Raw genomic sequence first — 23,954 nt, 5'->3', positions numbered from 1 at the left:
TTATGTGCGTCAGACACGCCCACTTGTTTACATGTAAACATAAACATTTCACACTTTATGTAGAACGAATGAATATCAAATCGTTTTTTTCTCGTTTTTTTAAATAGCGAACAATGTGAAGATGCAGTCAGATGATGAGTCATCACTGAAATGTAAAAATATTGTCTGAAAAAATAACATTACGAAACTGCTGAGTTTTAAAACAGAGCTTGTTTAATTTATAGAGTAAATATCACTAAACAGACGCCTCATAGTTTCATCCTGCCTCTGCTTTAGCACACACTAAACTGGAGGAAGTCTTGGCTGCCTTCCATCTCTCTCTCTCTCTCTCTCTCTCTCTCGCACTCTGTCTCTCTCTCTCACACACAAACACACTCTCTGTCTCTCTCACTCTTTTTCTCACACACACACTCTCTCTCTCTCACACACACACAAACTCTCACTCTCTCTCACACACAAACACACTCTCTGTCTCTCTCTCACTCTCTCTCTCACACACACACACACACAAACTCTCACTCTCTCTCACACACACTCTCTTTCTCTCTCCCTCTCCTCTCTCTCTCTCACACACTCTCTCTTTCTCTCTATCTCACTCACTCTCACACACTCTCTCTCTCACACACACACAGACACACACTCTCTCTCACACACACTCTCTCTCTTTGTCTCTATCTCTCTCACACACACACTATCTCTCTCTCTCTCTCTCTCTCTCTCTCTCTCTCTCTCTCTCTCTCTCTCTCTCTCTCTCTCTCTCTCTCTCCTCTGTTCTCCTGCCAGCTTAAAGCTCTGTGTGAAAAATTCATAGTGCAGCATAAATTTAGCTCCACGAACCCAGGAGCCTCTGACTGACAGACAGCCTAGTTTTAGCTAAATTCTGCAGTGATGCTTCTTATTCAGGGCAAACAAAAGTATAGGCACCCTCATATCTATTACATCCACTGTTATAGCTTTGGGTCCTCAGAATCTGTGTTCAGGCATAAACACACATACAGTGATTTTCTCTCTTGTTGCCAACTCAAAAATATTTACTCTCTCTTAAACTCTGTAGCGTAAAAAAAATGACGTTTGAAAGTGAAAAAATGCTATATATTTTTTTATTATCTCACACATATTTTAATTAATTAAATAATTAATTACTTGATTACTTAATTAATTAATTGTTTTCATAAGTAGCCCCCCCGTCCCCCCAGGGATGGTGTACAGAAACCAAGTGTTTATATTTGCATTACAATATGTTTTATATTTAGGTGGTTTTTTTTATTATTCCCATATAAATTTAAGTGCTTTACTTTCGCATGAGTTGAAAGTTATTTCTGTTTTTTTTTCCCCAGATGATTTCTTTACTTTTCGATCTGATTTTACACATTATTGGTTGCCCAATGTTTTAAAGATGAATATAAAGTACTCGTTTACTTTCCCACGTTAGTGTAAAGACATAAGACGTGCACGACGTCATAGGGATAATTCGAGCCAGTACTATGCGCATGCGCGGGATACTTTCTTTTTTTTTGGAAGAAAAAAAGAAAGAAAGAAAGCAGACTTGGAATCAGGGGTCGCAGTTGGATCTGGCAACCCAGGCCGGTTCAGCTGGCTGCGCTCAGCCCCAGTCCGGATCTTCACTCCACCTGGATGCGGTCACTTTTCTGTCCTCTGCTTTAACTTTACTTTCTTTTCTTCTTCTTTTCTTTTCTTCTCATCGCTTCGAAAACAAGGCGCAAAAATGGCCGGAGCGATCATCGAGAACATGAGCACCAAAAAGTTGGTGATTGTTGGAGTTGTTCTGCTTCTCTTCCAGGCTTTTGCCTTCATGGTCGGAGGGCTGATCGGTGAGTATTCAGGAAACTCCGCAGATTGTCGGTGCTTTTGAAGATTTCCTAAAAAGCCTTTGATTGTGATTTTGTTGCGCGTGCACATGATCCCTTTGATCCATCTCAGCTTCGAGGAAGTGGATCCGAAAATACAAACTAGTTTTGGAAATGGAGCAAGAAAAAAAAAAAAGTAGTGTTGAAAACTGGCCTGCTGATTTCCATCCTGCGTTTTTTTTTCTGTCTACATTAAGACCAAACGTGCACGAAACACACACAGTTCCAGTGCGTAATCAATGCAGTGATCAAATGAAATCACAGCCTCTGCACATGAGCCGACTCCAGGGTGTGAACTTTAATCATATGTGGAAGATTTTTCCATGTCTTTACGTGATGATTTCAGCTCCTAAACTTCAAAGTGTGTGATCTCAGGAGGACAAAAGCTTCTCCTTCTTCCCCCTCCTTCTCTCTCTCGTGTTGCCCTCCAGGCGTCTTCATGTTCCTACCTTCTCTCAGATCTCCTGGATCGTCCCTCTTCGTCTGTTTTCCCACTGAATCGGATACCCCCCCTGCTTTACCCCCAGGCTGGTTCTCGGATATAAGAACCTGGATAGAAGTATTTCTGGAATGCATTAGTGTCTGAGCTTGCCTTCTTTTTAAGTTTGCTGTCTTTGTAGTTGGAGTATAAGGAGGAAGTAGGTCTGAGTGTGCACCAGACAGACAGAGCGCTGAGAAATTAGCTTCTTTGCCTGCGATTAATTTAATGAAGCCCGGATTCCTTTGTGTTTGCTCGGTGGCCAGCGGCAGCAGGGGTAATTGGGTAGAAAGGCTCATCGCTCTCCTTGTTATTGGGCAACTTCTACACGGCGTGAGGTCACTCAGTCCGGAACCTTCCATTATCTCAGATCCTTCAGGGTGGAGATTTAGAGAGTGTTTGTTCCACAGACTCAATGCATGAACTTCACAGAGATGATTTTGTTTGTCTTTGCCAACGGACGGACCGGAAATATCATGACACACTTTATAAAAAAAAAAATTATTTTAATAAACACACCAGTTTGTAAGCAATAAGACATTGTATGGTGCCTGACAATGATTATAATTATATTTGATCCCGCAGAGTCAGCAAATCTTTCATTGCGTATCTACAAATCCCAGGTTTATATCAGTGTTCTAACACGCTATCGTCTCCATGGTAACGGCTTGAAGACATTCATTTGTAATCCATGATGTGGTGAATTTTTTTTGTCGTAAGGAGAAATTTTATTGAACTATAACGGAAGGAGTCTCCGGTGTCAGTGCAGTGTAACAGTCAGCGGTGAAGCCGTCTGAAGGGTAGCTGGTGAGGGAACGAGTGTTTCTAGCTTCTGTAATGTAAGTGATGTCTGGTTTCATGGACGTTTTTGCTTTGGCTTGCTGTCACTCATGTCGCTAGAACATGATACTGATGTTTTGATTTGCTTTTATGAAACTGAGTTATTTGGTTAAACTTGGCCAAAAACAAATGCCATGCTTTGTAGACTAGCGCTGATATTTTAAAGCCTAGTCTCATAATGAGAAGTGGTCTGCAGTCTTGGGATTTAACGTCATTTACACTATAAAGGAAGCGTTTGTATCCCGCTCTGGGAGCTGTTGAATATTCTGGAAAGTTTCCTCTTTGTCACTTTGGCTATTGTGCTTCTTAGGTCCCAGTCAGGTAAACGATTTCCTGCTGTTTTATAGCCCTCGGGTGTCGTCTGTGATCCAGGAAGAGTTCCAGCTGCTTTTTCGCACTCATGAAATGCCTGAGGAAAGGACAGCCTGAGGTAGCATGCTAGTCACCACATACCTGCTTGGGATCAGAGGGGCTTATTTATATCTGTCTTTTCACGCTGCACAAACAAAAGCGAGAACTGGGATTCGGTCGACATGAGAGTTCGTGAAACTTGAACATGTCTAACGGTGACATCATGGATCTGTCAAGAGTCAAGAAGCTTTTATAGCTTTTATCTGATGTGTCATTTTAAACTAGACCTAAATATTCTAGGATTAACATACTCACTCAAACCTTTGAAATATTAGGTAATGAGGTCTGTTAAGGTCTTGATCTCGTTTCAATCACGGCAACACTAGACTATTAGAGCCATCTGTGACCTTGTGGAAGAGGGCAGTTGCACTTTTCTCTGACTTTCCAAATGATGGTCAGTCATGTCTGTAATTATATACCTTTCTTCCTGTATTTATAAATGTTCAGCTTTGTTTTCAGCTTTAGTAAGCAGCTTTTCTCTAATATGACATCTATCTCTTTCCATCTCCAGCCCCTAGTCCCACCACCGCCGTCCACTACCTGGCCACTAAGTGTGTGGACAACCAGAAGGGACACAATCAGGGCCGGAAGTGGTTCATGCCCTGGGGCCCGAACCAGTGCGACAAGATTCGAGACTTTGACGAGGCCATGGCCAAGAGGATCGAGGCCAACAACATCGTCTTCTCCGTCCACATCCCTCTGCCCAATAAAGAGATGAGTCCCTGGTTCCAGTTCATGCTCGTCATCCTGCAGTTCGACATCGCTTTCAAAATGTACAACCAGATCGGTGAGTCAGCAGAGTTTAACCCCAATAAACAGAGGTCTAAAAGAAAGAAACGGATTAACGGGAATATCGATAATAAAAAAACGCACATTTTTACCATGATCGCTGTGTTTATCCACAATGATCTTTTGTACGGCAGGTTGTGAAAGTGTACGTTTATTTATTTTATTTGTTTTTCTTAGGAACAGTTCTGTCGTTTTCAGGTTTGCAGGATGATACTACACACTTCAGGCATCTGTGACCTCATTTAAAATCATCTCAAGCACCAAAATGTATTTTTAAGATAATAGCAGCAAAGCTCCATGTTTTCACCTTTTTATGTGTAATTATAATCTACATCTTGTTGAAAGTCAGGACCTCAGGCCTATGGGGGTGAAGGTGAAGTCGGAATTGTGCTTAAAAACATGTCTGGTTTCAAGATGGCTGCCTTTTTAACGCTCCGGTGTTCGGCGTCCTGGTTTTTTTTGTAAGGCTGCGGCTAATAACGCTAGTTGGGTTACGTGAAGTCCTGAAGGATGGATTTTAAAAAGTGTTGCTCTTGCCATTTTTTTTTTATTTTAAATTAAAAATAAAATTTTCTTGACCATTCAGATTAGTTCAAGCTGAGATCTGATCTGGTGCTCAGGTGATGTCATGGTGCTCAGGTGATGTCTGGTGCTCCATGGTGATGTCATGGACGGTCAAGGTGCAGTCTATAATTAGCTCTGTAATCTTTTATTAACATTAAAAAATTAGACAGCACTTAAGGAAGTGAAACTGTATGTGGAAGAGTTTTAGCTAGATTTTCCTTATAGCTTCAGTGCCATGGAAAAAAAAAAAAGGGAGTGATTGGGGGATAAAAAAAACGTGCACACTTTCCCGATCCTTAAAACTCCAACACACTGGTACTTGACGCTAAGCTTTGTTGACTTGTTGTGAACTTGAATCACGTTGTATAAGACTCTGTGTTCAGGGAGATTCATTTAATGCTAAATTGCTAAAAGATTGTTTCTCCGTTTCCATTTTCTTGTAGCAGATTGTGTTTCTCACACTGAGATGTAAGAGGCTTGAACAATGATAGATGAACCTCTGTGACTGGGATGGGCTGGTGGCTTAGGGCTCCCTGCTAGGACTTGATGCACACACACACACACACACAAACAAACACAATGCCAATTACTGTGGTTCCTCCATCTGGTTAAATTACTGTTCATTCCTTTCTTTATTTTCATCATATATTAAATGATAAAAGGATCAGATGTTTTTTTTTCTTCCTCTTTGGTGAAATTGTGTTCCATCTCGCTGAGCTTCAGGAATTCAATGTTATGGAAAATCACCACGATCCGTCTGTGCTCCGTTTGGCCGATTGTGATACAGTATCCGTGTGAGCCGTGTGAGCGCGCCGGGCTGTGAGGGTGAAAGGAGGGATTAACAGGATAATACAGCAGATTAATCAAGAGTTTTTGTTCGACTGAAGCACTCTGGGAAAAGGAGGAGCTGATTTCTCCCTCCTTTATAACTTTAGCAGCCTCTGGGGTGAAACAGAGTTGTGTTAGAAATGTCATTATTGTGTATTTTTCTGTGTCCGAATGTTAGATAACTTACTGGAGCTTTGTTTTATTTATTAGCCTAACATTAATAAACTCAGGCTAACGATTAAAGTCTGCTAGAAAGGAAACATGCCTGATTAGCTTGGCTAAATTTACTAAAGATGGATTGACATGCTACTTTTATTTCACACAGTTTGAGCTGTAGTTGTTTAAGCTCTGTGACCTCCTTTTGCCCATTTTTATAGCTAACTTTCTCCCTTTTTCCTTTATCTTTAACACCTTTATCTGAGGCACTGAAAATCTCCACAAAGCTTTCTGATGTGACACAATTGTATGATTTTTGAAGTGTGGTTAGCATGATGCTAAACCAAAAGTCTAAGATCTTTTCCTGGTATTATTCACCCTAGCATCTTAACTAAAGAAGGTATGTAAATGGATTATAACGGAGGATCTACAAACAGCCTGGATACAAGTTTTTTAAATTTAATTTTATTTATTTATTAAATTGCTCCTTTTGGTGAGCTACATTTGCAGTTTGCTCACCCTGCTAAAAACAATTAGCCTACAGCATTAGCAATTTCTACTGGATAACAAACCCACATGAAGAAGCCAGTTTAAGCCGAATTTTTTTTCTTCCCCTGTAGTTATTTTTGGCTGTAATCGTAAAACTTCTGATCTCTTCAGCGGACAGTGAGAACTTTAATTTGAAAAATATATAAATATAAAAAGTTGTGTTGATGGACAACTAAAAGCAATGGGAGGAAAAACAAAGGAAAAAATTTGATTTAAAAAAAAAAAGGGCATCAGTGAAGAAAATAAATGTCTCTGAAATATGTTTCTAATAAATGTTTGTATTTATTTATTTATTACATGATCGGAACAAGGGGGTCACGGTGGCTTAGTGGTTAGCACGTTCACCTCACACCTCCAGGGTTGGGGGTTCGATTCCCGCCTCCGCCTTGTGTGTGTGGAGTTTGCATGTTCTCCCCGTGCCTCGGGGGTTTCCTCCGGGTACTCCGGTTTCCTCCCCCGGTCTAAAGACATGCATGGTAGGTGGATTGGCATCTCTGGAAAAATTGTCTGTAGTGTGTGATTGTGTGAGTGAATGAGAGTTTGTGTGTGCCCTGCGATGGGTTGGCACTCCGTCCAGGGTGTATCCTGCCTTGATGCCCAATGACGCCTGAGATAGGCACAGGCTCCCCGTGACCCGAGGTAGTTCGGATAAGCGGTAGGAAATGAGTGAGTGATTGGAACAAAATGTAAATATTTTCAAACAGTTTTTTTTGTGCTGTATATTTCTACACGTTTTTTTTCCGTAAGCCGTCCCTCACCATTTCATTACTTTTAACTCTCTGTATGAGACGTGTACTATCGAGAGATCAGATATTTGAGGTGTGAGTTTTATGATTTGAGTAATTTTCAGATCCTCGTAGACCCGTTTGTATGCAGGTTTGATCCTCGCGTTGGGACACCGTATCGCCGTCTTCCTGAAAGCTCCTCCTTTCCAGATGTTTGTTTACTGTGGTGTTTGTGTCAAGATGTTTGATCATCTGCCAGCTCGGGTTCCTCTGCGGTTCTGCGTCTCTGAATCAGGAAAAGACCTCGTTGCTCGTCGGGCTGCGTGTCTGTATTCGTTCTGCTCTGCTGCTGATGAAGAAGTAAACAGATGTTTTATCGAAGGAACGGCGGAGAAGTGAGGTTATGTTTTTGGTCAAAATGTAAGAGCTGTACACTTTTAAAGCGAAATAATCAACCGCTGATCAGAGTGATGAAGAGGAGCCGGAAAAATTTCGGTGATCTACAAATTTTTAATCACTTTTTTTTTTTTTTTTTTTTAGCAGTTTTTAGTTACATGTAATGATGTATAACAACAGCTATAAACCGCATCCCCATCACCAGCCTCTCGCTTTTTCTCTCTCTTAAAGCTAAATAATCCTGAAGATGTTTATTTTTATTTATTTATTTATTTTTTTGTCAATTGTTCGTAAATGAGCTGATTGATATTCTCCTACAGCCTCTTGTTATACCTTGGTAGGTTACCAAATTTATAAAAAAATAAAACAAAAGGAGGAATATTATGACCCTGAATGAACTATAAACTTAAATATTTAAGTTTTTCCCTGAATGAATGACCCGTTTGTGTATGAAGCAGAATAGGTGGACAAAGTGTGTGTGTGTGTTTGAGTCGTCTGCTTGTTTGACCATGTTGTCATTTTGCTCCTGTCTGGAACCTTCCATTTAATAGAAACTGTGTTGTAGTTAAAAAAAAAATGTTTTTTTTGAAGCTGGTCCCCTGAAGCTGACTGACCCTCCTCTGTGAGGTAATAAAGCATTGCGGCTTTGCCCCGAATGCCCCCCTGCCTGGCACGACTCCAGCAATAACACAGCTGTTGAAGGAGATTAGTAGCCGGGGTGATGGCTGCTGCGATGGTGAAGAATGTTTGTGTGTGTGTGTGTGGCTGATGTACTGCCAAAAGTGTTTGTGAGAGATGACATTGCTTATAATGCTTTCACCCTGCAGTCCAGCTTTCTAATCTCTCTCTAAGCTCTTCAGTTTTATTTTTTATTTTTTTATTTCATTTAAGTTTGCAGTCGCCGTATTATTTGCACCATAGGTTCTAAACAGTAAATGGTGTCGGTGATGTGTACAAGCATGAAGTCGTCGCTATGGTGACGTTTTCTCTAAGGAAACTTTTATTTTAAGTGTCGGCGCTTTATATCGATCAGAAATAAAAAGTTTGAAGTTTTCAGAGACGGCGAAGGTCTTCATTGCAGCCTGGTTTTGATTTTTGCGGTTGTACAGTAACGTAGATGTTAACTTTCCTACAGCAGAATGACACACAGAGTGCAGTATTATTTATTAAATAAGGTTTACTGTTGTAGGTAGACTAGCAATATACAGATTTATCTGATAGCTAGCTAGAGATATTGAAGTTAGCATGCTGAGTCTTGGTAGTTACACACGATTACACTGATGGAGCACTTTTGTATGTCGCTCTTGATAAGGGTGTCTGTCAAATGCCATAAATGTAAATTATTATTATTATTTTAATATTAAAATTGTAGTTAAAATTAGATTGTTTGGCTAATTACAGAACAAAAGTCTGTGGTAAAAAATCTTCCTTTTAAATATTTAAGTGCGAGTGTGAAATTAGAAAGCTGGGAGATGTTCGTGTGTGTGTGCGTGTGCGTGAGCGTGTGCGTGAGCGTGAGACGACTGACAGCATTCGTAATGAATGCCTTCTTTCACTGCTCGCTCTTCAACGTCTTCAAACATCTCGGCTGCATGTCATTCATCAGAGTTTCATTTTAATACCCAAATATTAGCTTGTACATTAGCCAGTGTTAGCTTTGATCTTAAGAACCCACAGTAACTACACTTGTTACATGTGTGTAGGTGGAGCTAATGTTTGGCGCTAATGTTTATTTAGCTAATATTCCTCTTGACATTGGTACATAACATTATTTGCTAATCTAAAGCATGAAGTTTTAATAAAGTAAACTGTTTGTGTTCTGTCGTGTATGTTTCTAGCTAGCAAAGTAAGTGACTAGCATGCTAGCATTAGCTTCCACTATCTACACAGATTGATTTGAGATTCTTACTAAAAAATTATGCTGAAAAGGGTAATTGTGTGTCTGTGTGTGTGTAGAGGACGGAGCCATGGCCACTATAGATGTCAGCCTGGCCTACAGAGACGACACGGTGAGCGAGTGGACAGAGATGGCTCAATCTCTGGAGCAACGCAAACTAAGCTGTAACTTCACTACAGCTAAGGTAAACCCCACACACACATGTACACACATGCACACACACACACACTTAGCAGTGCAACAAACCTTTATGCTACTGCTTATGGTCTGTAGTAGAGGCACGATCTTTAGGTGAAGCTGAAAAGGGGCTTCACACTTGGCCTTGTGTGTTATTTAAGGTTATTTAATTACATTGACTCGTGTTGACTGGTTGACTCGTTGACTCGTGATTCTGAGCCATTTAAATGATTCATTTTTGACATTTCTTCTCCAGATCATAGAGAACGAGGGTCGCTACTACGAATGTGACCTCTTGCCTTTCATGGAGGTCGGCACTGTGTCCCATAAATACTACCTGGTGAACGTCAGGTTACCGGTGAACGAACGTAAGAAGGTGAACGTGGGAATAGGCGAGATCAAAGACATCCGCCTGGTGGTGAGGATATGATGCGTTGCGTTTATGCTACATCTCCGTGTCCTGATTTCGTTCTCCAGTGATTTTTTTCCCCTACATTATTTCCACAATTCCATCTAATTTACTTCTCTGAGCGTTTGAGATTGAAAATTTTCCATATGATTTTTTTTTTTTTTTTTTCTTTTAGGGAATCCATCAAAATGGTGGCTTCACTAAGGTCTGGTTTGCCATGAAGACCTTCCTCACTCCCAGCATCCTCATCATCATGATCTGGTACTGGCGGAGGATCACCTTGATGACCAGACCGCCCGTCCTGCTGGAGAAGTAGGATTCCTTCTACATATCTCTACCTCAATATCTCTACATAAATCCCATCCTCAGTTCCTTTCCCTCTCAGTATCTGAATCCCTTAACACATCCTGCCCTGATGTCTCAGATTATATACCTCAATGAGGTTAAAGAAAAAAAACTTTAATAACATTGTGGTGACCTCAGGAGAAAGGCTTTTATTCTTTGCTGTTATTCATGCTCTCTCTCTCTCTCTCTCTCTCTCTCTCTCTCTCTCTCTCTCTCTCTCTCTCTCTCTATCTCTCTCTCTCTCTCTCTCTCTCTCTCTCTCTCTCTCTCTCTCTCTCTCGTCCTCCTTTTTACGCTCCAACACCTTCATATCCACTCTGTCTATCCACTGTTCTGACTTGCCCTCGGTAGTCCCGGGAGGCACAAAGCTTTCAGGCAGTCACAGGAAGATGATTTTTTTTTTTCATGTTGTAAAAGCTGGAGCGAGTGAGAGTGTGTGTGCTGTTCCTCAGGGTGTCGATATGGAAAGTGAGAAGAAACTTACGTATCATCAGGAGCTTGTCAGGCAACTTTGACTGGCGGTTTTATATTTGTGATTTTAATAGGTCACATGGACATGTAAGGGGTTGTTTGTGTACGTGTGTGTGTGTGTGTATAATTAACTTTTTTTTCTGACAACGTATAGTTTTTTTTTTTTTGTTTTGAGAATAGAAAAACGTATTTATTTTTTTGCCTGCAGGACTATGAAAATGCGTGTGTCTGTGGATCTGATTAATATTTTTACACACAAACACATACACTCACACTTTGATAGGCACCAGTGTTTACAAGACTAGAACATTCTGAACATACCAGTGTGGTGTGGTGTCTCTGGGTTGACGTAGCGGAGCATGCTGGGATTGTTCAGGCCGCAAAGCTGCTGGAATGTGCTTGATGTTTTTAGAGTCAATGTCGTTCCCCCTCCCTCTGTCCTTCAGTGTGTGTGTGACTGTGTGTGTGACTGTGTGTGTGTGACTGTGTGTGTGTGACTGTGTGTGTGAGACTGTGTGTGTGAGACTGTGTGTGTGAGACTGTGTGTGTGAGACTGTGTGTGTGAGACTGTGTGTGTGTGTGACTGTGTGTGTGTGAGACTGTGTGTGTGTGTGACTGTGTGTGTGTGTGACTGTGTGTGTGTGTGACTGTGTGTGTGTGTGACTACATTACCATGATATTAACCCTTCTGTTCATTGCAAAAGATGTGATTTAAGATTATAATTTTTTAAAATAAAATGAAACGTATTATTTTATATTAAATGATTAATTCATATTTAATTATATAATATAATTAATATATTTAATTTTACTAATGCTGTTATTATTGTTTTTGCTGTTGTAATAATAATAATAATAAATAATAGATGTGAGGAAATTTAGCAGAGAAATAAAAATGAAAGAATTAAAATATTTTGTATTTTTTTTTTATTATTTCTTTATTATTTTTTTTTTATAAAGATAATTAAAATAAATAGCACCCATGGTAGCATAATATTAATAGATTTGCTACTGATGATGATTGAGGATGGGGATTGATGAGGTAGCAGAACCCTGAGGTGATGTTTGCCTGTATTCAGGGTGATCTTTGCACTGGGGATCTCTATGACCTTCATCAACATACCAGTGGAGTGGTTCTCCATCGGATTCGACTGGACGTGGATGCTGCTGTTCGGAGACATTCGTCAAGGAATCTTCTACGCCATGCTCCTCTCCTTCTGGATTATCTTCTGTGGAGAACATCTCATGGTGAGGGAAAACTGGACCTGTTTTTGTGTACATACTTGATGGCCAGCTCTGGTGGACTGTTCCTGATATGTTATAGTGTATAGTAATGGTGTCAAATATCCGCCTGCTGCGTGATGTGGTTTGTCCTGCAGGACCAGACGGAGAGGAATCGCTTCTCCATGTACTGGAAGCAGGTGGGACCCATCGTCTTTGGCTCCTTCTGCCTCTTCATCTTCGATATGTGTGAGAGGTGAGACATGCTGCAGAAAATCCAGCTCTCTCTTATTAACCTGAACCATCTGAGAAAGTCTGACTGTGATTCTGCTGCTAAAAACAGTTCATCTGATCAGAGAGAGAGAGACTCCGACTGACAGACAGAGAGAAAGAGATAGATGGATAGCTAGATGGATGAATGGAGGGATAGATGGGTGGATAAAATATATAGTGAAAGTGACTCAGTAGAGAGAATGAGAAAGCTATGGATAGATAGCTAGATGGATGGACAGATAAAATGTTTGTCTTGTTCTGTAAGAAATAAGAGTTGTAATCATTGGCAGCTTTCTCTTGTATAAATTGACTAAAACACTGATCTTTATCACTCCATCCTATCGGTGATTATTGTCCTGTAGCAGCACCACACAGTGTTGCACGTTACTTAGCATGTAAGCTGATGTTGATGATGATATTTATGGATGAAGATGTTTTTGTTTTTTTTTCCAGAGGAGTGCAACTGACCAACCCATTCTACAGCATCTGGGCTTCAGATGTTGGCACCGAACTGGCCGTATCCTTCCTTTAAAACACCTCCATACACATCGAACACTACGTTTGCATCATGTTCTCCATCACATGAAGAATTTGTCATCTTATATGATACAGCTACATTTTGTTATCTTATATTCCCATTTTTCCCATTAAGGGTGGGAAAAATTCCGGAGCTGACTGTGTAAAATAAATTTTACATGATTAGTGAAGGGGGGTGGTCACGGTGGCTTAGTGGTTAGCACGTTTGCCTCACACCTCCAGGGTTGGGGGTTCGATTCCAGCCTCCACCTTGTGTGTGTGGAGTTTGCATGTTCTCCCCGTGCCTCGGGGTTTCCTCCGGGTACTCCGGTTTCCTCCCCCGGTCCAAAGACATGCATGGTAGGTTGATTGGCATCTCTGGAAAATTGTCTGTAGTGTGTGATTGCGTGAGTGAATGAGAGTGTGTGTGTGTGTGCCCTGTGATGGGTTGGCACTCCGTCCAGGGTGTATCCTGCCTTGATGCCTGAGATAGGCACAGGCTCCCCGTGACCCGAGGTAGTTCGGATAAGCGGTAGAAGATGAATGAATGATTAGTGAAGACATCACTGTGAGCACAGACAAACAAAATAAAAGTAAAACAAACCTTTTTTTTTTTGCTCTGTATTAATTTGATACGTTTCATTATGATTTGATTTAAAAAAAAAAACAAAAAAACACATTTTCCTTGACTGAGTTCCTTCCAGATGGCATTCATCATCGTGGCTGGAATATGCGCCTGCCTCTACTTCCTGTTCCTGTGCTTCATGGTGTTCCAGGTGTTCAGAAACATCAGCGGTAAAAGATCGTCTCTGCCGGCGATGACCAAAGCTCGCCGTCTGCATTACGAGGTGCGTTTGTTCACTCGTTTTCTAGATTTGAATAATTTGGTTTGTAGACATTATATTAAAAACCCAATAGAAAATTATGCACGTTTTCTACGTCACAGATAAATTTTATTCTCGAAAGCACCATTACTATAGAAACGTGCAGAAATTATATATACACAAAAAAAAAAACGTATAAAAAATATATTTGGATTTTTTTTTTAAACTGAGATTTACTAAGAAATTATTAATAAATGTCAATTAAAAAAAGAAAATATCGAAAAGAATTATGATATATGAATGTTGGATATTGCTTTCAGTGCAACATAAATATTAATTATTTTAAATGTTCTGCTCATCTGATTGTGTTCTGTGAAACCCAGGGTCTTATCTTCCGCTTTAAGTTCCTGATGTTGGTCACTCTGGCGTGTGCGGCCATGACCGTCATCTTCTTCATCATCAGTCAGGTGTGTGGACGGAGACAGGAGGTTTAATAATACAATCCGAGTTCCTCCTTTTACACAGATGCAGCTTCAGGTGGGTAAAGAGCATATAAACGTGTGTGTGTGTAGGTGAACGAGGGACACTGGCACTGGGGAGATTACACGGTTCAGATAAACAGCGCGTTCTTCACCGGGATTTACGGCATGTGGAACCTGTACGTGTTCGCCCTCATGTTCCTGTATGCGCCGTCACACAAACGCTACGGAGAAGAACAGTCCAGCGGTAAGAATCACACACACACACACACACACACACACACACACAATAATCTCTGCTTACTTTTATCAAATGATTAACTTAACTAGTTAAGATTAGCCCAACTTTGATGAGTGTGTGTGTGTGTGTGTGTGTGTAAGTTCAGGGGAAACAGGGCCTCCCAGACTGCAGTGGTTGTAATGGAGAGCAGGCTTCCTTCCAGCTCTAGTGTAATGAGACCAATTCATCTCCTGACGTCAGACTAACTTTTTTTTCCTCAGGTTTTATTCCACACACTTTACTGCTGCTGACAAGCTCTTCTAATATTTACACTTCTGTCTCTTCTTCCCTCTCTGGAAGTTCTTTCTTCTTTCCCATGAGAATCAAAACTTTGGTGACTGAAGGACCTCTGAGTCATTGTGTAAACCTGCTCTTTTGTGTGCGTGTGTGTGTGTGATGACCTTTGGGAAAGTGTGTTCTTCTATTGTTTTTCTCAATAAAGATGTAACCAGGCACAAACCAGGAGAAGAGGAACAGTGTTTAATTGAAGTGTCACATTTGTTCTTTTTCTTTGACTTTTTGTTGCCCCCAAGAGGTCCAACAAATTTCTAATAACACTAAGCTCATGCTGTGTGTGTTAATTTATTTATTTATTTATTTTACCATGATTAAGGAGATCAGGGAGGGAACAGTGGAGAGGACATCCAGCTCACCACCACCATCACCCATGCTGACGGACCCACTGAGGTGTACAGAATGATGGGAAAGGAGTCGCAGGAATAGGCTCTTATATCTCACTTCCTACTTCCTCCATCTTCTGACATTTTATAGCCACCGCTCTTTTATACACTCCTCCTGATGTGTGCTGTTCAGGCACCTGATCCAACCTTCTCCTTATCCAAGTGCCCTTGATCCAGTGCTGAGGCTCATTTTGTGTTCTTCTACTGTATAGATTTCCTCTTTCAGCTCCGATATTCAGATTCAGCACGACTAAGCCACTTGTATAACAATTTAAAAAAAAAAAGCTCTCTGCGATGCTGCCTCTTTAGGCCACCTTCCTCCAAATTAGATGCAGAGATTGGGACATTTTCCCTGCATAGTTCCTTAATAACAATTATTGGAAATTATTAGAATCTTTCTAATTACAAATTTCATAACCTACCACTATTGTATGTACAAAACAACACATTGTTGGGTTTTTTTTTTTCCCTGTTTGTTTTTTTCTCTATTTTTCCCTTGTATATAGCTAGCTAACTGGGTAAATATCCAGCTACGATAGCAGCAGGATGGTGGTGAATATTTTTATTTGTATTTTTTTTTTTTGGGTTACATTACATCAAATTGCCTTGTTTTTATTTTTTTTTGACACCCAATTGGAATTTTTTTACCATCCAACTTTCCCAAAGGTCATTTAACAAACTTCACGTGATGAAACGAAATATTAAGACACTTTTTTAGGCTGCCGGAAGGGTAAAATGTCCATGAGGAAGTCGGGGAGATAAGCAGGAGTAAAAAAAAAAAAAAAAAGTTTTGTTATAGAGGAACTGGTCCTTCAGAGGAGGGATTAGTGAGGTGGATTTTGGTGCCATCTTGTGGACGGAAGTGTAAGTTACAAAGTGTATGACTGTCATCTCATTGACCAAATCGTGAGGAAAAAAGTTTTTGGGCATTACCAAGCAGGTAATTTATTTTATCTGTAGTTCAGCATTCTTTCAGCTAGCAGTGTGTGGATAATAATCATGGGGTACAGTGTCACAATCCTGCATTAGAAAACTTTTCCTCAACTGATTTTTATTTCCTTTGTATGATGATGAATTCGGGATCGTCTCCTCTGAGAAAGACAGGGGTCATCTTGAAAATTCTGAAAAATAAGGAACTATTCTTCATAAATGCATCAGATTGTGTATCACTGATTTGGTCACAGGATATTACCTAATGTATGTTTTTTTCCTCATTTAATGTTAAAGTTTAAAACTGTACGTTAGCCTGTTTTTAAACTTGTGATCTAGTATACGCCCTTCCTCTCCCCCCCACACACACACACGTTTATAACACTGCAGCGGTCAGCATTTTCCCTCCATCATGTTTTACAACACATTAAGTTCATACCTAGTATGTTACGATGTAGATATATTTTTTAAAAAGTGCTTATTTTCAACTGTTAGCTGTATCACTGTCTGTTGTATAATAAAAGGACTTTTTCACAACGATTGTACTGCGGTGACGTTCTTGAAAAAGGAATAAATGCTGCTATAGGAAACCGATCAGCTACAGGGAGGTGTGATGAAGCTGTTTGGTGATTGTTTTCCTATAACAGCATGTCCTGGACTGTTTTATTGCTCCTATTTGTAACATGTTAGTGTTCTCACTTGTGTTACAGCAACTATAAAGAGTTGACCTCTCAACAACCTCCCTTTTTTTCCCTCTCAAATGGAAACTTTTCTTTTTTTATTGTAGAAATGTGTATAAAACTATCTTGGCAAAGAACAAACTATTATCTCTATTTTTCTTATGCATACAAAAATCAACAAAATAGTTATTTTCCTATATAATTATGGGAAACCATACGAACAATGTTCTTACTCTACCCATTCAAGCACATACCATATATATATATATATATATATCACACACATACACACATACATGTGCTGTGCCTATATTCTATACAGAATATCCCTAATACATAAAAACTACCACCCACCACTTTTGTCTGACAGATACACACTTTAAGGAGCAAACTGCTAAGAACAGTAAATGGTGAAATGGCAGTTAGATGTCACTAAAATTAAGTCAACATCCCTTTCCTCCAAATCTCTCCCGCTTCCCCCTTTAAATACTTTATAATTGGTTCCTATGTTTTGGGAAACTGATGTCTCTTATTCTGTAAATGGAACCGTATGCGTTCTAAGTGAAGTGTCTTTGTAAGTTTATGTCTGTACAAAAGGAATTGTTGAGACTTGGATGAGCCTAGCTCATGTCTTGAAACACCTTGAAACATTCATCAGGTTCATCAGGTTGATTAGTGATTTCAGAGAAAACATAAAAAAAATTACACTAAAAGTATTCAAACCCACAAGACTTTATATAATAATGTAAACATGCATATAGAGGTATACAACATTGTCTAGTTAGATGCTTAGAAGTGCTCAGTGATAAACTGTAGATAATGAAGATGATGAAATTCACAGTTCAAAATATGTACATGTATTTTACATATTAATGAGTATTTGAACGTTTAAAAACGTCAATGCGAGTCTTTTATGGTATGTTTTATGACACTGATATTTCACATTTTAGTTCCAACAAATGTGTGTTAAAGGGTTAAGTTGGGTTAAAAAAAAACAAAAAAAACATTTTAAGAAAATGACCAGATTGAAGAAATTCTGGTGTTTAATCGGCATAAGAAAGATAAGTTTATAATAATCATCAACTTGAAGTGATGATTTGGAGAATGGTAGAATTAACAAAACAACAAAATGATTGCTGTAATGTTCAGTATCTGCAACACAAACACGGTGTAGCACTGCTGCAGATCTTCATTCAAATAGCATTCAAATACAATGTAATAAAAGTGTATTTTGATCACCACGTGACAGTACTATAAATATACCCAAGGAAGTTCTAGATTGAGCTGTTACGTCAAAACCTGAGTCCATTTGAATGCCTGAAAAGATATGCAAAATGAGATGATCGCTCTGATATAATATTGCTCTGGGGGAATAAATTAAATTATAACATTGTAGTTTTTTTATTCTCCAGTATTTCATGGATTGAATTTTAAATCGCTTGATACCCATCTTCCATTGGAATAAGGATGTCATCATTGGCAGAAAACAGAACATCCTGTGGTTTCTTGGTGTTAAATGACTTCTCAATGATCAGATCATTACAATAGCTAAGAGCCTTGTGGTCAACTACATCACCTACGCTGTGATATAGAAGATCCACAGACATCTCAGTGTTGGGTGGTGCGATGGAAATCAGGTTGTAGTTTCCAGAGGTTGTAGAACCAGCCCACTTGTAGTACTCAAAATCCATCTGCAGATTCTCAGAAAACACCTTGGAGTTCTTGCTCGAATCCTGGTTTGCTGGCTGTTTATAAATGGATGACATGCTGGACTTTGATAGCAGATAGGTCTTGTTGCTGATTCCTGATTCCTGCTTCCAGATTCCTGAGCTTAACTCATCAGATTGCTGATTTCTACATGATTGGTTGGTGTTTGTAGATTGGTGTTTAAACCCAGTATGTTCAGAGCCGTTCGTTTTCATGTTCTGGTGGCTTGCCAATAAATACGCCAGTGATGCCTTTTCGGTGCCTTTCCCCGTACTGGGATTATAGAATTTATAAGGATCTTCACTTTGGACCTCCACACTGTAAATGGGAAAAAAAGTTTTTGTTTTTTTTTGTTTTCTTTTTAGAAAAGTAACAAGCGTACATGTTTTCATGATCTTTGAACATTTTAAACATTACCATGCGTTCTTGCTGATGTGGTTTGCTAATGAATCAAGACTGAGAGATGAGAACTCAGTTTGAAATGACAGCAATTGTGGGACCTGAAAGAGAAAAGTATAAAGCATTAAGGAATGAATTCAAACACGATCTAATGACGGTTTTTAATTCAGATGCAATAGAAAAGTATAAATACCAATAAATAAGGTGTTGAATATTGAATATATGTTCAGTGTTGAATATGAAAAATATTGTTAAATTACCTATTAAGCTATAGGCAGCTTAGTTTATGAATCAAAAACAAATGTAGAAAAATCTTCCATTTTAAAAAATCTTTTAAGTTTTATAAATATTTTCATGTATCTTTTTGGAAAAATTAGAAAGAAATTTGGAAAATGTAAAGTATTGATTGAGACAGCATCGTCTACCTGTTTTACAAAATTTGTAGAAAATTTTGGCATAGGAATCTTGTCCCACCAGGGTTTTATGATTCTGTAAAAAAAAAAAAACAACAACAAACAAACAAAAACAGTCAATCATTGGAGAAGGCGACAGAAGTGGGATTTAGAGACCTCTCTGGTGGAAACCTGGTATTGCAACCGACTCATGGGAGAACAGAAGATACTGCATACTAATCATCTGACCAACAGCCATTGCATCGGCCATTTTCAAACGTTTGATAGCATGACCATACATCTGTCTTTCTTTTCTTGTTCGAGTTCACTAATGCCATGTGAATACGAATTCAAGTAGTGCAAGATTGTAGTGATAAATCTACAGTAACTCAGTTACGAAAACAGTTTGTGAAACCCGACCTGAAGAGATATGGGATAACCAAATCCTTCTTAAAAAAACACACAACACAGAATGAAAGTAGGCTTACCTGTTGAACCAGAAGTAGACTGAAGATATGCAAATGATCAGAAGGATACATAATGTTGGTATAATTATCCTGAGAATATTTTGTAATGATTGTGCTGAAAACACAAAGACATGAGCTCCTGTTAATCATGTTGGTAAACATGCTGGCTTTCACACATACTTCATAAAACTCACGTGTAGAAAACACAAATGGTTCGCTGTAGTCACTGAACATCTTGTTAGAGGGGTAGTTTGACTTCACTCTCGCTTTTATGATATACTTGGAATTAGGTTGAAGTTTCCTGCCCACAATCTCATACGAATTGTGAACATTTCCAACATGTTCTGTCACCTGTATGAAAAGTGCAAGGGATCTCCATTGTTACCTACAGAACGTGTTATGCAATGTTGGATGTTTTTCATAACCGGTATCGAGAGACTCACGTTAACATTGCTTCCAACAATACCGTATTGCAGCTCCACATCCAGGTAGTCCAAAAAGGTTTTCATCTTCTCTGGGTAGGTGGTGTTCAAGTTAACAGAAAAGTCTCCGTTCTTCTTCTGAATGACTGACGTGATGATTGGTCTTCTGGGTTTAACTGCATGGAATAAGTAAGAGTAACTTATTTAGATCTCATTGTGTGTAGATTAGATGTCATTGGGTGAAAGAAGTTTGTTAGTCTGAAGATGATTGACGACTACTAAACCCATCGCCCACCTTCTCCTGTGTAACTTCCTCCAGCAATATTTTTCTTGTATTTGAAGGTAAATGAATCAATTCTATCACAACCTTCTTTCAAGTGCTGAGTGACGGGGGAATTTTTACACATCTACAGTTTGCATGCCACCATCTAAACCTGTTTAGCTGGTTTTTAGCATTTGATCAGACTCGCACATAAACACGCACTCATATTTCAGTAATGCTGAAGCCAGATCAGAGTACGATGGGGGTGAAAAAAACGAACCTTTTTCTAGTTTTTTGTAGCCTGCATATCTCTGTCAGTTGAAGTGTTGTATCACTTACTACTTTCTTCAGTACTGATGCTTGTTGTGTGCCAAATCTCGTCTCCTTTCAACAACTTTATTACTAGTATCTCGTAAATGACAAACCCGTCCTTCATTTCGAGTCTGCATTCACATTCACCGTGACGGATTTCAATAAAATGGCATGTATACAACCTGCAATATAAGAAAAGACAACATAAAGTAAAAATACCATTTTTAAAATACTTTATGAAAAAAATACAACCATTTTCACCCATTGGTCTGATCAAACCTTTTTAATCTTGTGACACTGAGTTTGTATTGGGAACAACTGTTGGGTTCAGACAAGAAACTGCACTTGAGTTCGATGTCATAATCATTAAAGCATTGCAGAAACGCTGAAAAGGGTTTTCAGTTATCAGAAACATATCATTGACATCAACAATAATTCAACAAAGTGCCAAAAAAAGTGAGGTATGTCTCAGTTTTTATCTACGTGTGACAAGAAGACAGCATAGCAAATGTCCAAAGTTACTTCTTTTTCATTTTACAGAAGCAAAAATACTCTTAACTAAAAGCAAGACTGAATTTCACTCTTAATTGTTCTGCTTAAAGCAGAGAAAGTTCAAAAGCACAGTTTTAATCAAGTGTTCAGTCACCTATTTTGGTTAGGTGAAATTTTTTTATGAAGACGATTTATAAAAGATTACGCAATGCTTGTTTGTTTGCTGATTTGTAATAAATTGTTAAATGAACACATTATCAAACTTACCAGAAGATTCCGTGAAGCTGAAGCTGGAGAGAAGTAGGGTTACATGCAGGATTATAATTAAGGCACCCATTATCTAATCTGACATAAATTAAGCACAAACAAATTACAAAAGGAAATAATAATGTTGTACATTTCATAACACAGCATGATCATAGAGTTTGATAACATCTCCACAAACGTGGTTGAAACTCACCCTTGCAGTTTTTACATAAAAACTGGTTTCATAATCATCCTAAAATCCACTGGTGGTATGAATCACAACTAAATACCAGTTATATCCCAGGGCAGCGACTGGTCCATCAGCCTCCCCTGTCATGAGAGCTGTGCTGTGGAGGATTACATTAAGTTCTTCTTGAAACTGGATGAGGCGGTTCTGTGGAAATGTACGTAGTGGTGCAGTTTCCGCCTTGCATTTCATGCAAGACCAATAGAAAAAAAAACAATACAAAAAAAACTGATACTGTCTAGAATGAAAAGTAGATTCTCTGTAGATCTCTATAATAGTACATATTATCATTATCAGCTATAGTTGATATTGCAATATGTTTGTTTACAAATAAGAATTGTACATAAAAATAGGTATAAATGTGTTCCTAATAGAGTTACGAGTTAATATTAAAATTGTATTGGAGTAAAGTTTCCCCTGAATGCTGTGAAAACCCTACATTACATAATTAGTTAAATGGAGTTGAAAATTAAATGTGCAATGTGATGGTTATACAAGTAAATAATTTTGTTCCTGGTATAAACTTAAAAAAGAGCACCATGAAAAAAAATAGAAGGAAGTGCAGGACAAAGTTCCTGAAACGTATCAGTCAAGATTAAGTGATAAGATGAAATATTTCAAACATGACAGTTGTCATGTTGTACCACAGTTGTCATGTTTGAAACTGTACTCTACTAAATTTTTATGTTTTTAGTAGAACTAAATTAGTCAGAGAAGCAACCAAGAAGCCTAAAGTAATGGAGGAAGAGCTGAAACTAAAACATGTTTTTTCACATTTCACAGTTCATTGGGGGTGAAAAATTATGCAAGCTATTTTAATTGTTTAAAAAAAATAATAAACCAGACATAAAGTCTGTACTGCAAACTACAACATCCTAAATAAAATTAGCCACATCCGTTCCAAAGAAATCCACAATGGATTTTCTCCAAACCACATGTACTCGTTTCAGCGTGTATTTTTTCAAGGACATCAAAATTACCCTGGCAGTAAGAATTCGTATTTCAAACAAAACTGCTATTTCACTTATGCTGTAATTCACATTAAATAAGTCAGGATTTGATAATAATTGATAAACTGAACATTTAACGGTACATTGGGGGAAAAATATGGGTTTCAGTTACATTAAGGTTAGGAAAAGTAGCTAGAAAAACATGATTTACTTAGTCCTTAATGTCGCTATGCTTCATTCATGGTCATGTACACGAAGCCAGAGTTTAATCGAAGTGAGACTTGGGGTTGATCCATGTTAGTTCTGTCCATAGGAAAGAAAGATACACACATTGTTAGTGAATTTATTTGCCCAGTCTATTAAAATTATCCATAAAAGCTGAGCTGTATGTCTAATGCTGATTCTGATCTGAGTTCAAGTTCAGCACGTAGTTAAACCAGGCTGAACTCAAAATTCACTGATTAATTGCACATGAACAGACATGTTTAAGGATTACATACAAAGGAAATGACTGATTTATTTTTTTGCTGTTTTATCTAATGTTTTCCTGATAGAAGAATTCAGAATTGGGAATATAGTTTAAATTAAGAATAAACAAGTGCGTAGGTGAAAGCAGTGGTGATCATTGATTAGCTGTTGGGAATAAAAGTGATAACTGAAAAATGGTGATTACTGATCGGTTGTTATTTATGATTTGTCAATGGAAACAAAGAACAAATTTTACTGTACAAAATATACAAATATTTATTTGGTGATTAGTGAAGTGCTGTTGGGAACAGTGGTCTTCAGTTATTAATCTTTGGGAACAGTGGTGATCAGTGATTGTCACTGGGAACAGTGGTGATCAGTGATTGGTCATTGGGAACATTGGTGATCAGTGATTTTTCACTGGGAACAGTGGTGATCAGTGATTGGTCACTGGGAACAGTGGTGATCAGTGATTGGTCATTGGGAACAGTGGTGATCAGTGATTGGTCATTGGGAACAGTGGTGATCAGTGATTGGTCATTGGGAACAGTGGTGATCAGTGATTGGTCATTGAGAACAGTGGTGATCAGTGATTGGTCACTGGGAACAGTGGTGATCAGTGATTGGTCACTGGGAACAGTGGTGATCAGTGATTGGTCATTGGGAACAGTGGTGATCAGTGATTGGTCATTGGGAACAGTGGTGATCAGTGATTGGTCATTGGGAACAGTGGTGATCAGTGATCACAGTGGTCATTGGCTTTACAGACTTTTGTTGAGTTGAGTCCTGCTCATCTCATCCTAT

At 38.8% G+C, this 23,954-nt stretch overlaps 2 protein-coding genes across 5 annotated transcripts; one reads left to right on the top strand and one right to left on the bottom strand.

Moving 5' to 3' along the window:
* The first annotated feature begins 1,516 nt into the window (after positions 1-1,516).
* wls (Wnt ligand secretion mediator) lies at positions 1,517-16,643 on the top strand. Of its 2 annotated transcripts, none has more exons than XM_060867276.1 (12): positions 1,517-1,832; positions 4,109-4,384; positions 9,561-9,685; positions 9,935-10,096; positions 10,263-10,399; positions 11,983-12,151; positions 12,283-12,380; positions 12,851-12,914; positions 13,618-13,761; positions 14,142-14,204; positions 14,310-14,463; positions 15,110-16,643. In XM_060867276.1, exons 1-12 carry the CDS (start codon positions 1,727-1,729, stop codon positions 15,217-15,219), a joined length of 1,608 nt encoding a protein of 535 aa, XP_060723259.1. In that variant the 5' UTR covers positions 1,517-1,726; the 3' UTR covers positions 15,220-16,643. The 2 variants fall into 2 exon arrangements, with proteins under 2 accessions (XP_060723259.1, XP_060723251.1); XM_060867268.1 differs by having other exon boundaries at positions 1,519-1,832; positions 14,121-14,204.
* Positions 16,644-17,500: 857 nt separating this feature from the next.
* Positions 17,501-21,853, bottom strand: LOC132844080 (uncharacterized). 3 transcript variants are annotated; one of them, XM_060867246.1, is made up of 10 exons: positions 21,700-21,853; positions 21,507-21,584; positions 21,027-21,132; positions 20,775-20,929; positions 20,195-20,349; positions 19,946-20,102; positions 19,773-19,866; positions 19,318-19,381; positions 18,911-18,993; positions 17,501-18,811 (listed from the first exon to the last, which is right to left on the bottom strand). In XM_060867246.1, exons 2-10 carry the CDS (start codon positions 21,574-21,576, stop codon positions 18,217-18,219), a joined length of 1,479 nt encoding a protein of 492 aa, XP_060723229.1. In that variant the 5' UTR covers positions 21,577-21,584; positions 21,700-21,853; the 3' UTR covers positions 17,501-18,216. The 3 variants fall into 3 exon arrangements, with proteins under 3 accessions (XP_060723229.1, XP_060723236.1, XP_060723243.1); XM_060867253.1 differs by having other exon boundaries at positions 21,507-21,579; positions 21,700-21,845; XM_060867260.1 differs by having other exon boundaries at positions 21,507-21,529; positions 21,700-21,844.
* Positions 21,854-23,954: the final 2,101 nt, after the last annotated feature.

This window comes from Tachysurus vachellii, chromosome 1 (genome assembly GCF_030014155.1).
Source record: "Tachysurus vachellii isolate PV-2020 chromosome 1, HZAU_Pvac_v1, whole genome shotgun sequence".
Lineage (NCBI taxonomy): Eukaryota > Metazoa > Chordata > Actinopteri > Siluriformes > Bagridae > Tachysurus > Tachysurus vachellii.
This window is presented reverse-complemented; position numbering and strand designations above follow the sequence as displayed.

Coding starts and splice junctions, on each gene's coding strand:
- LOC132844080 (XM_060867246.1), bottom strand. CDS start 21,576: ATGGGTGCCTTAATTATAATCCTGCATGTAACCCTACTTCTCTCCAGC. Junction 20,103..20,194: donor TTGTTGGAAGCAATGTTAAC/GTGAGTCTCTCG, acceptor CTTTTCATACAG/GTGACAGAACATGTTGGAAA. Junction 19,867..19,945: donor ACCATTTGTGTTTTCTACAC/GTGAGTTTTATG, acceptor TTGTGTTTTCAG/CACAATCATTACAAAATATT.
- wls (XM_060867268.1), top strand. CDS start 1,727: ATGGCCGGAGCGATCATCGAGAACATGAGCACCAAAAAGTTGGTGATT. Junction 12,915..13,617: donor ATGTTGGCACCGAACTGGCC/GTATCCTTCCTT, acceptor AGTTCCTTCCAG/ATGGCATTCATCATCGTGGC. Junction 14,464..15,109: donor CGGAGAAGAACAGTCCAGCG/GTAAGAATCACA, acceptor ACCATGATTAAG/GAGATCAGGGAGGGAACAGT.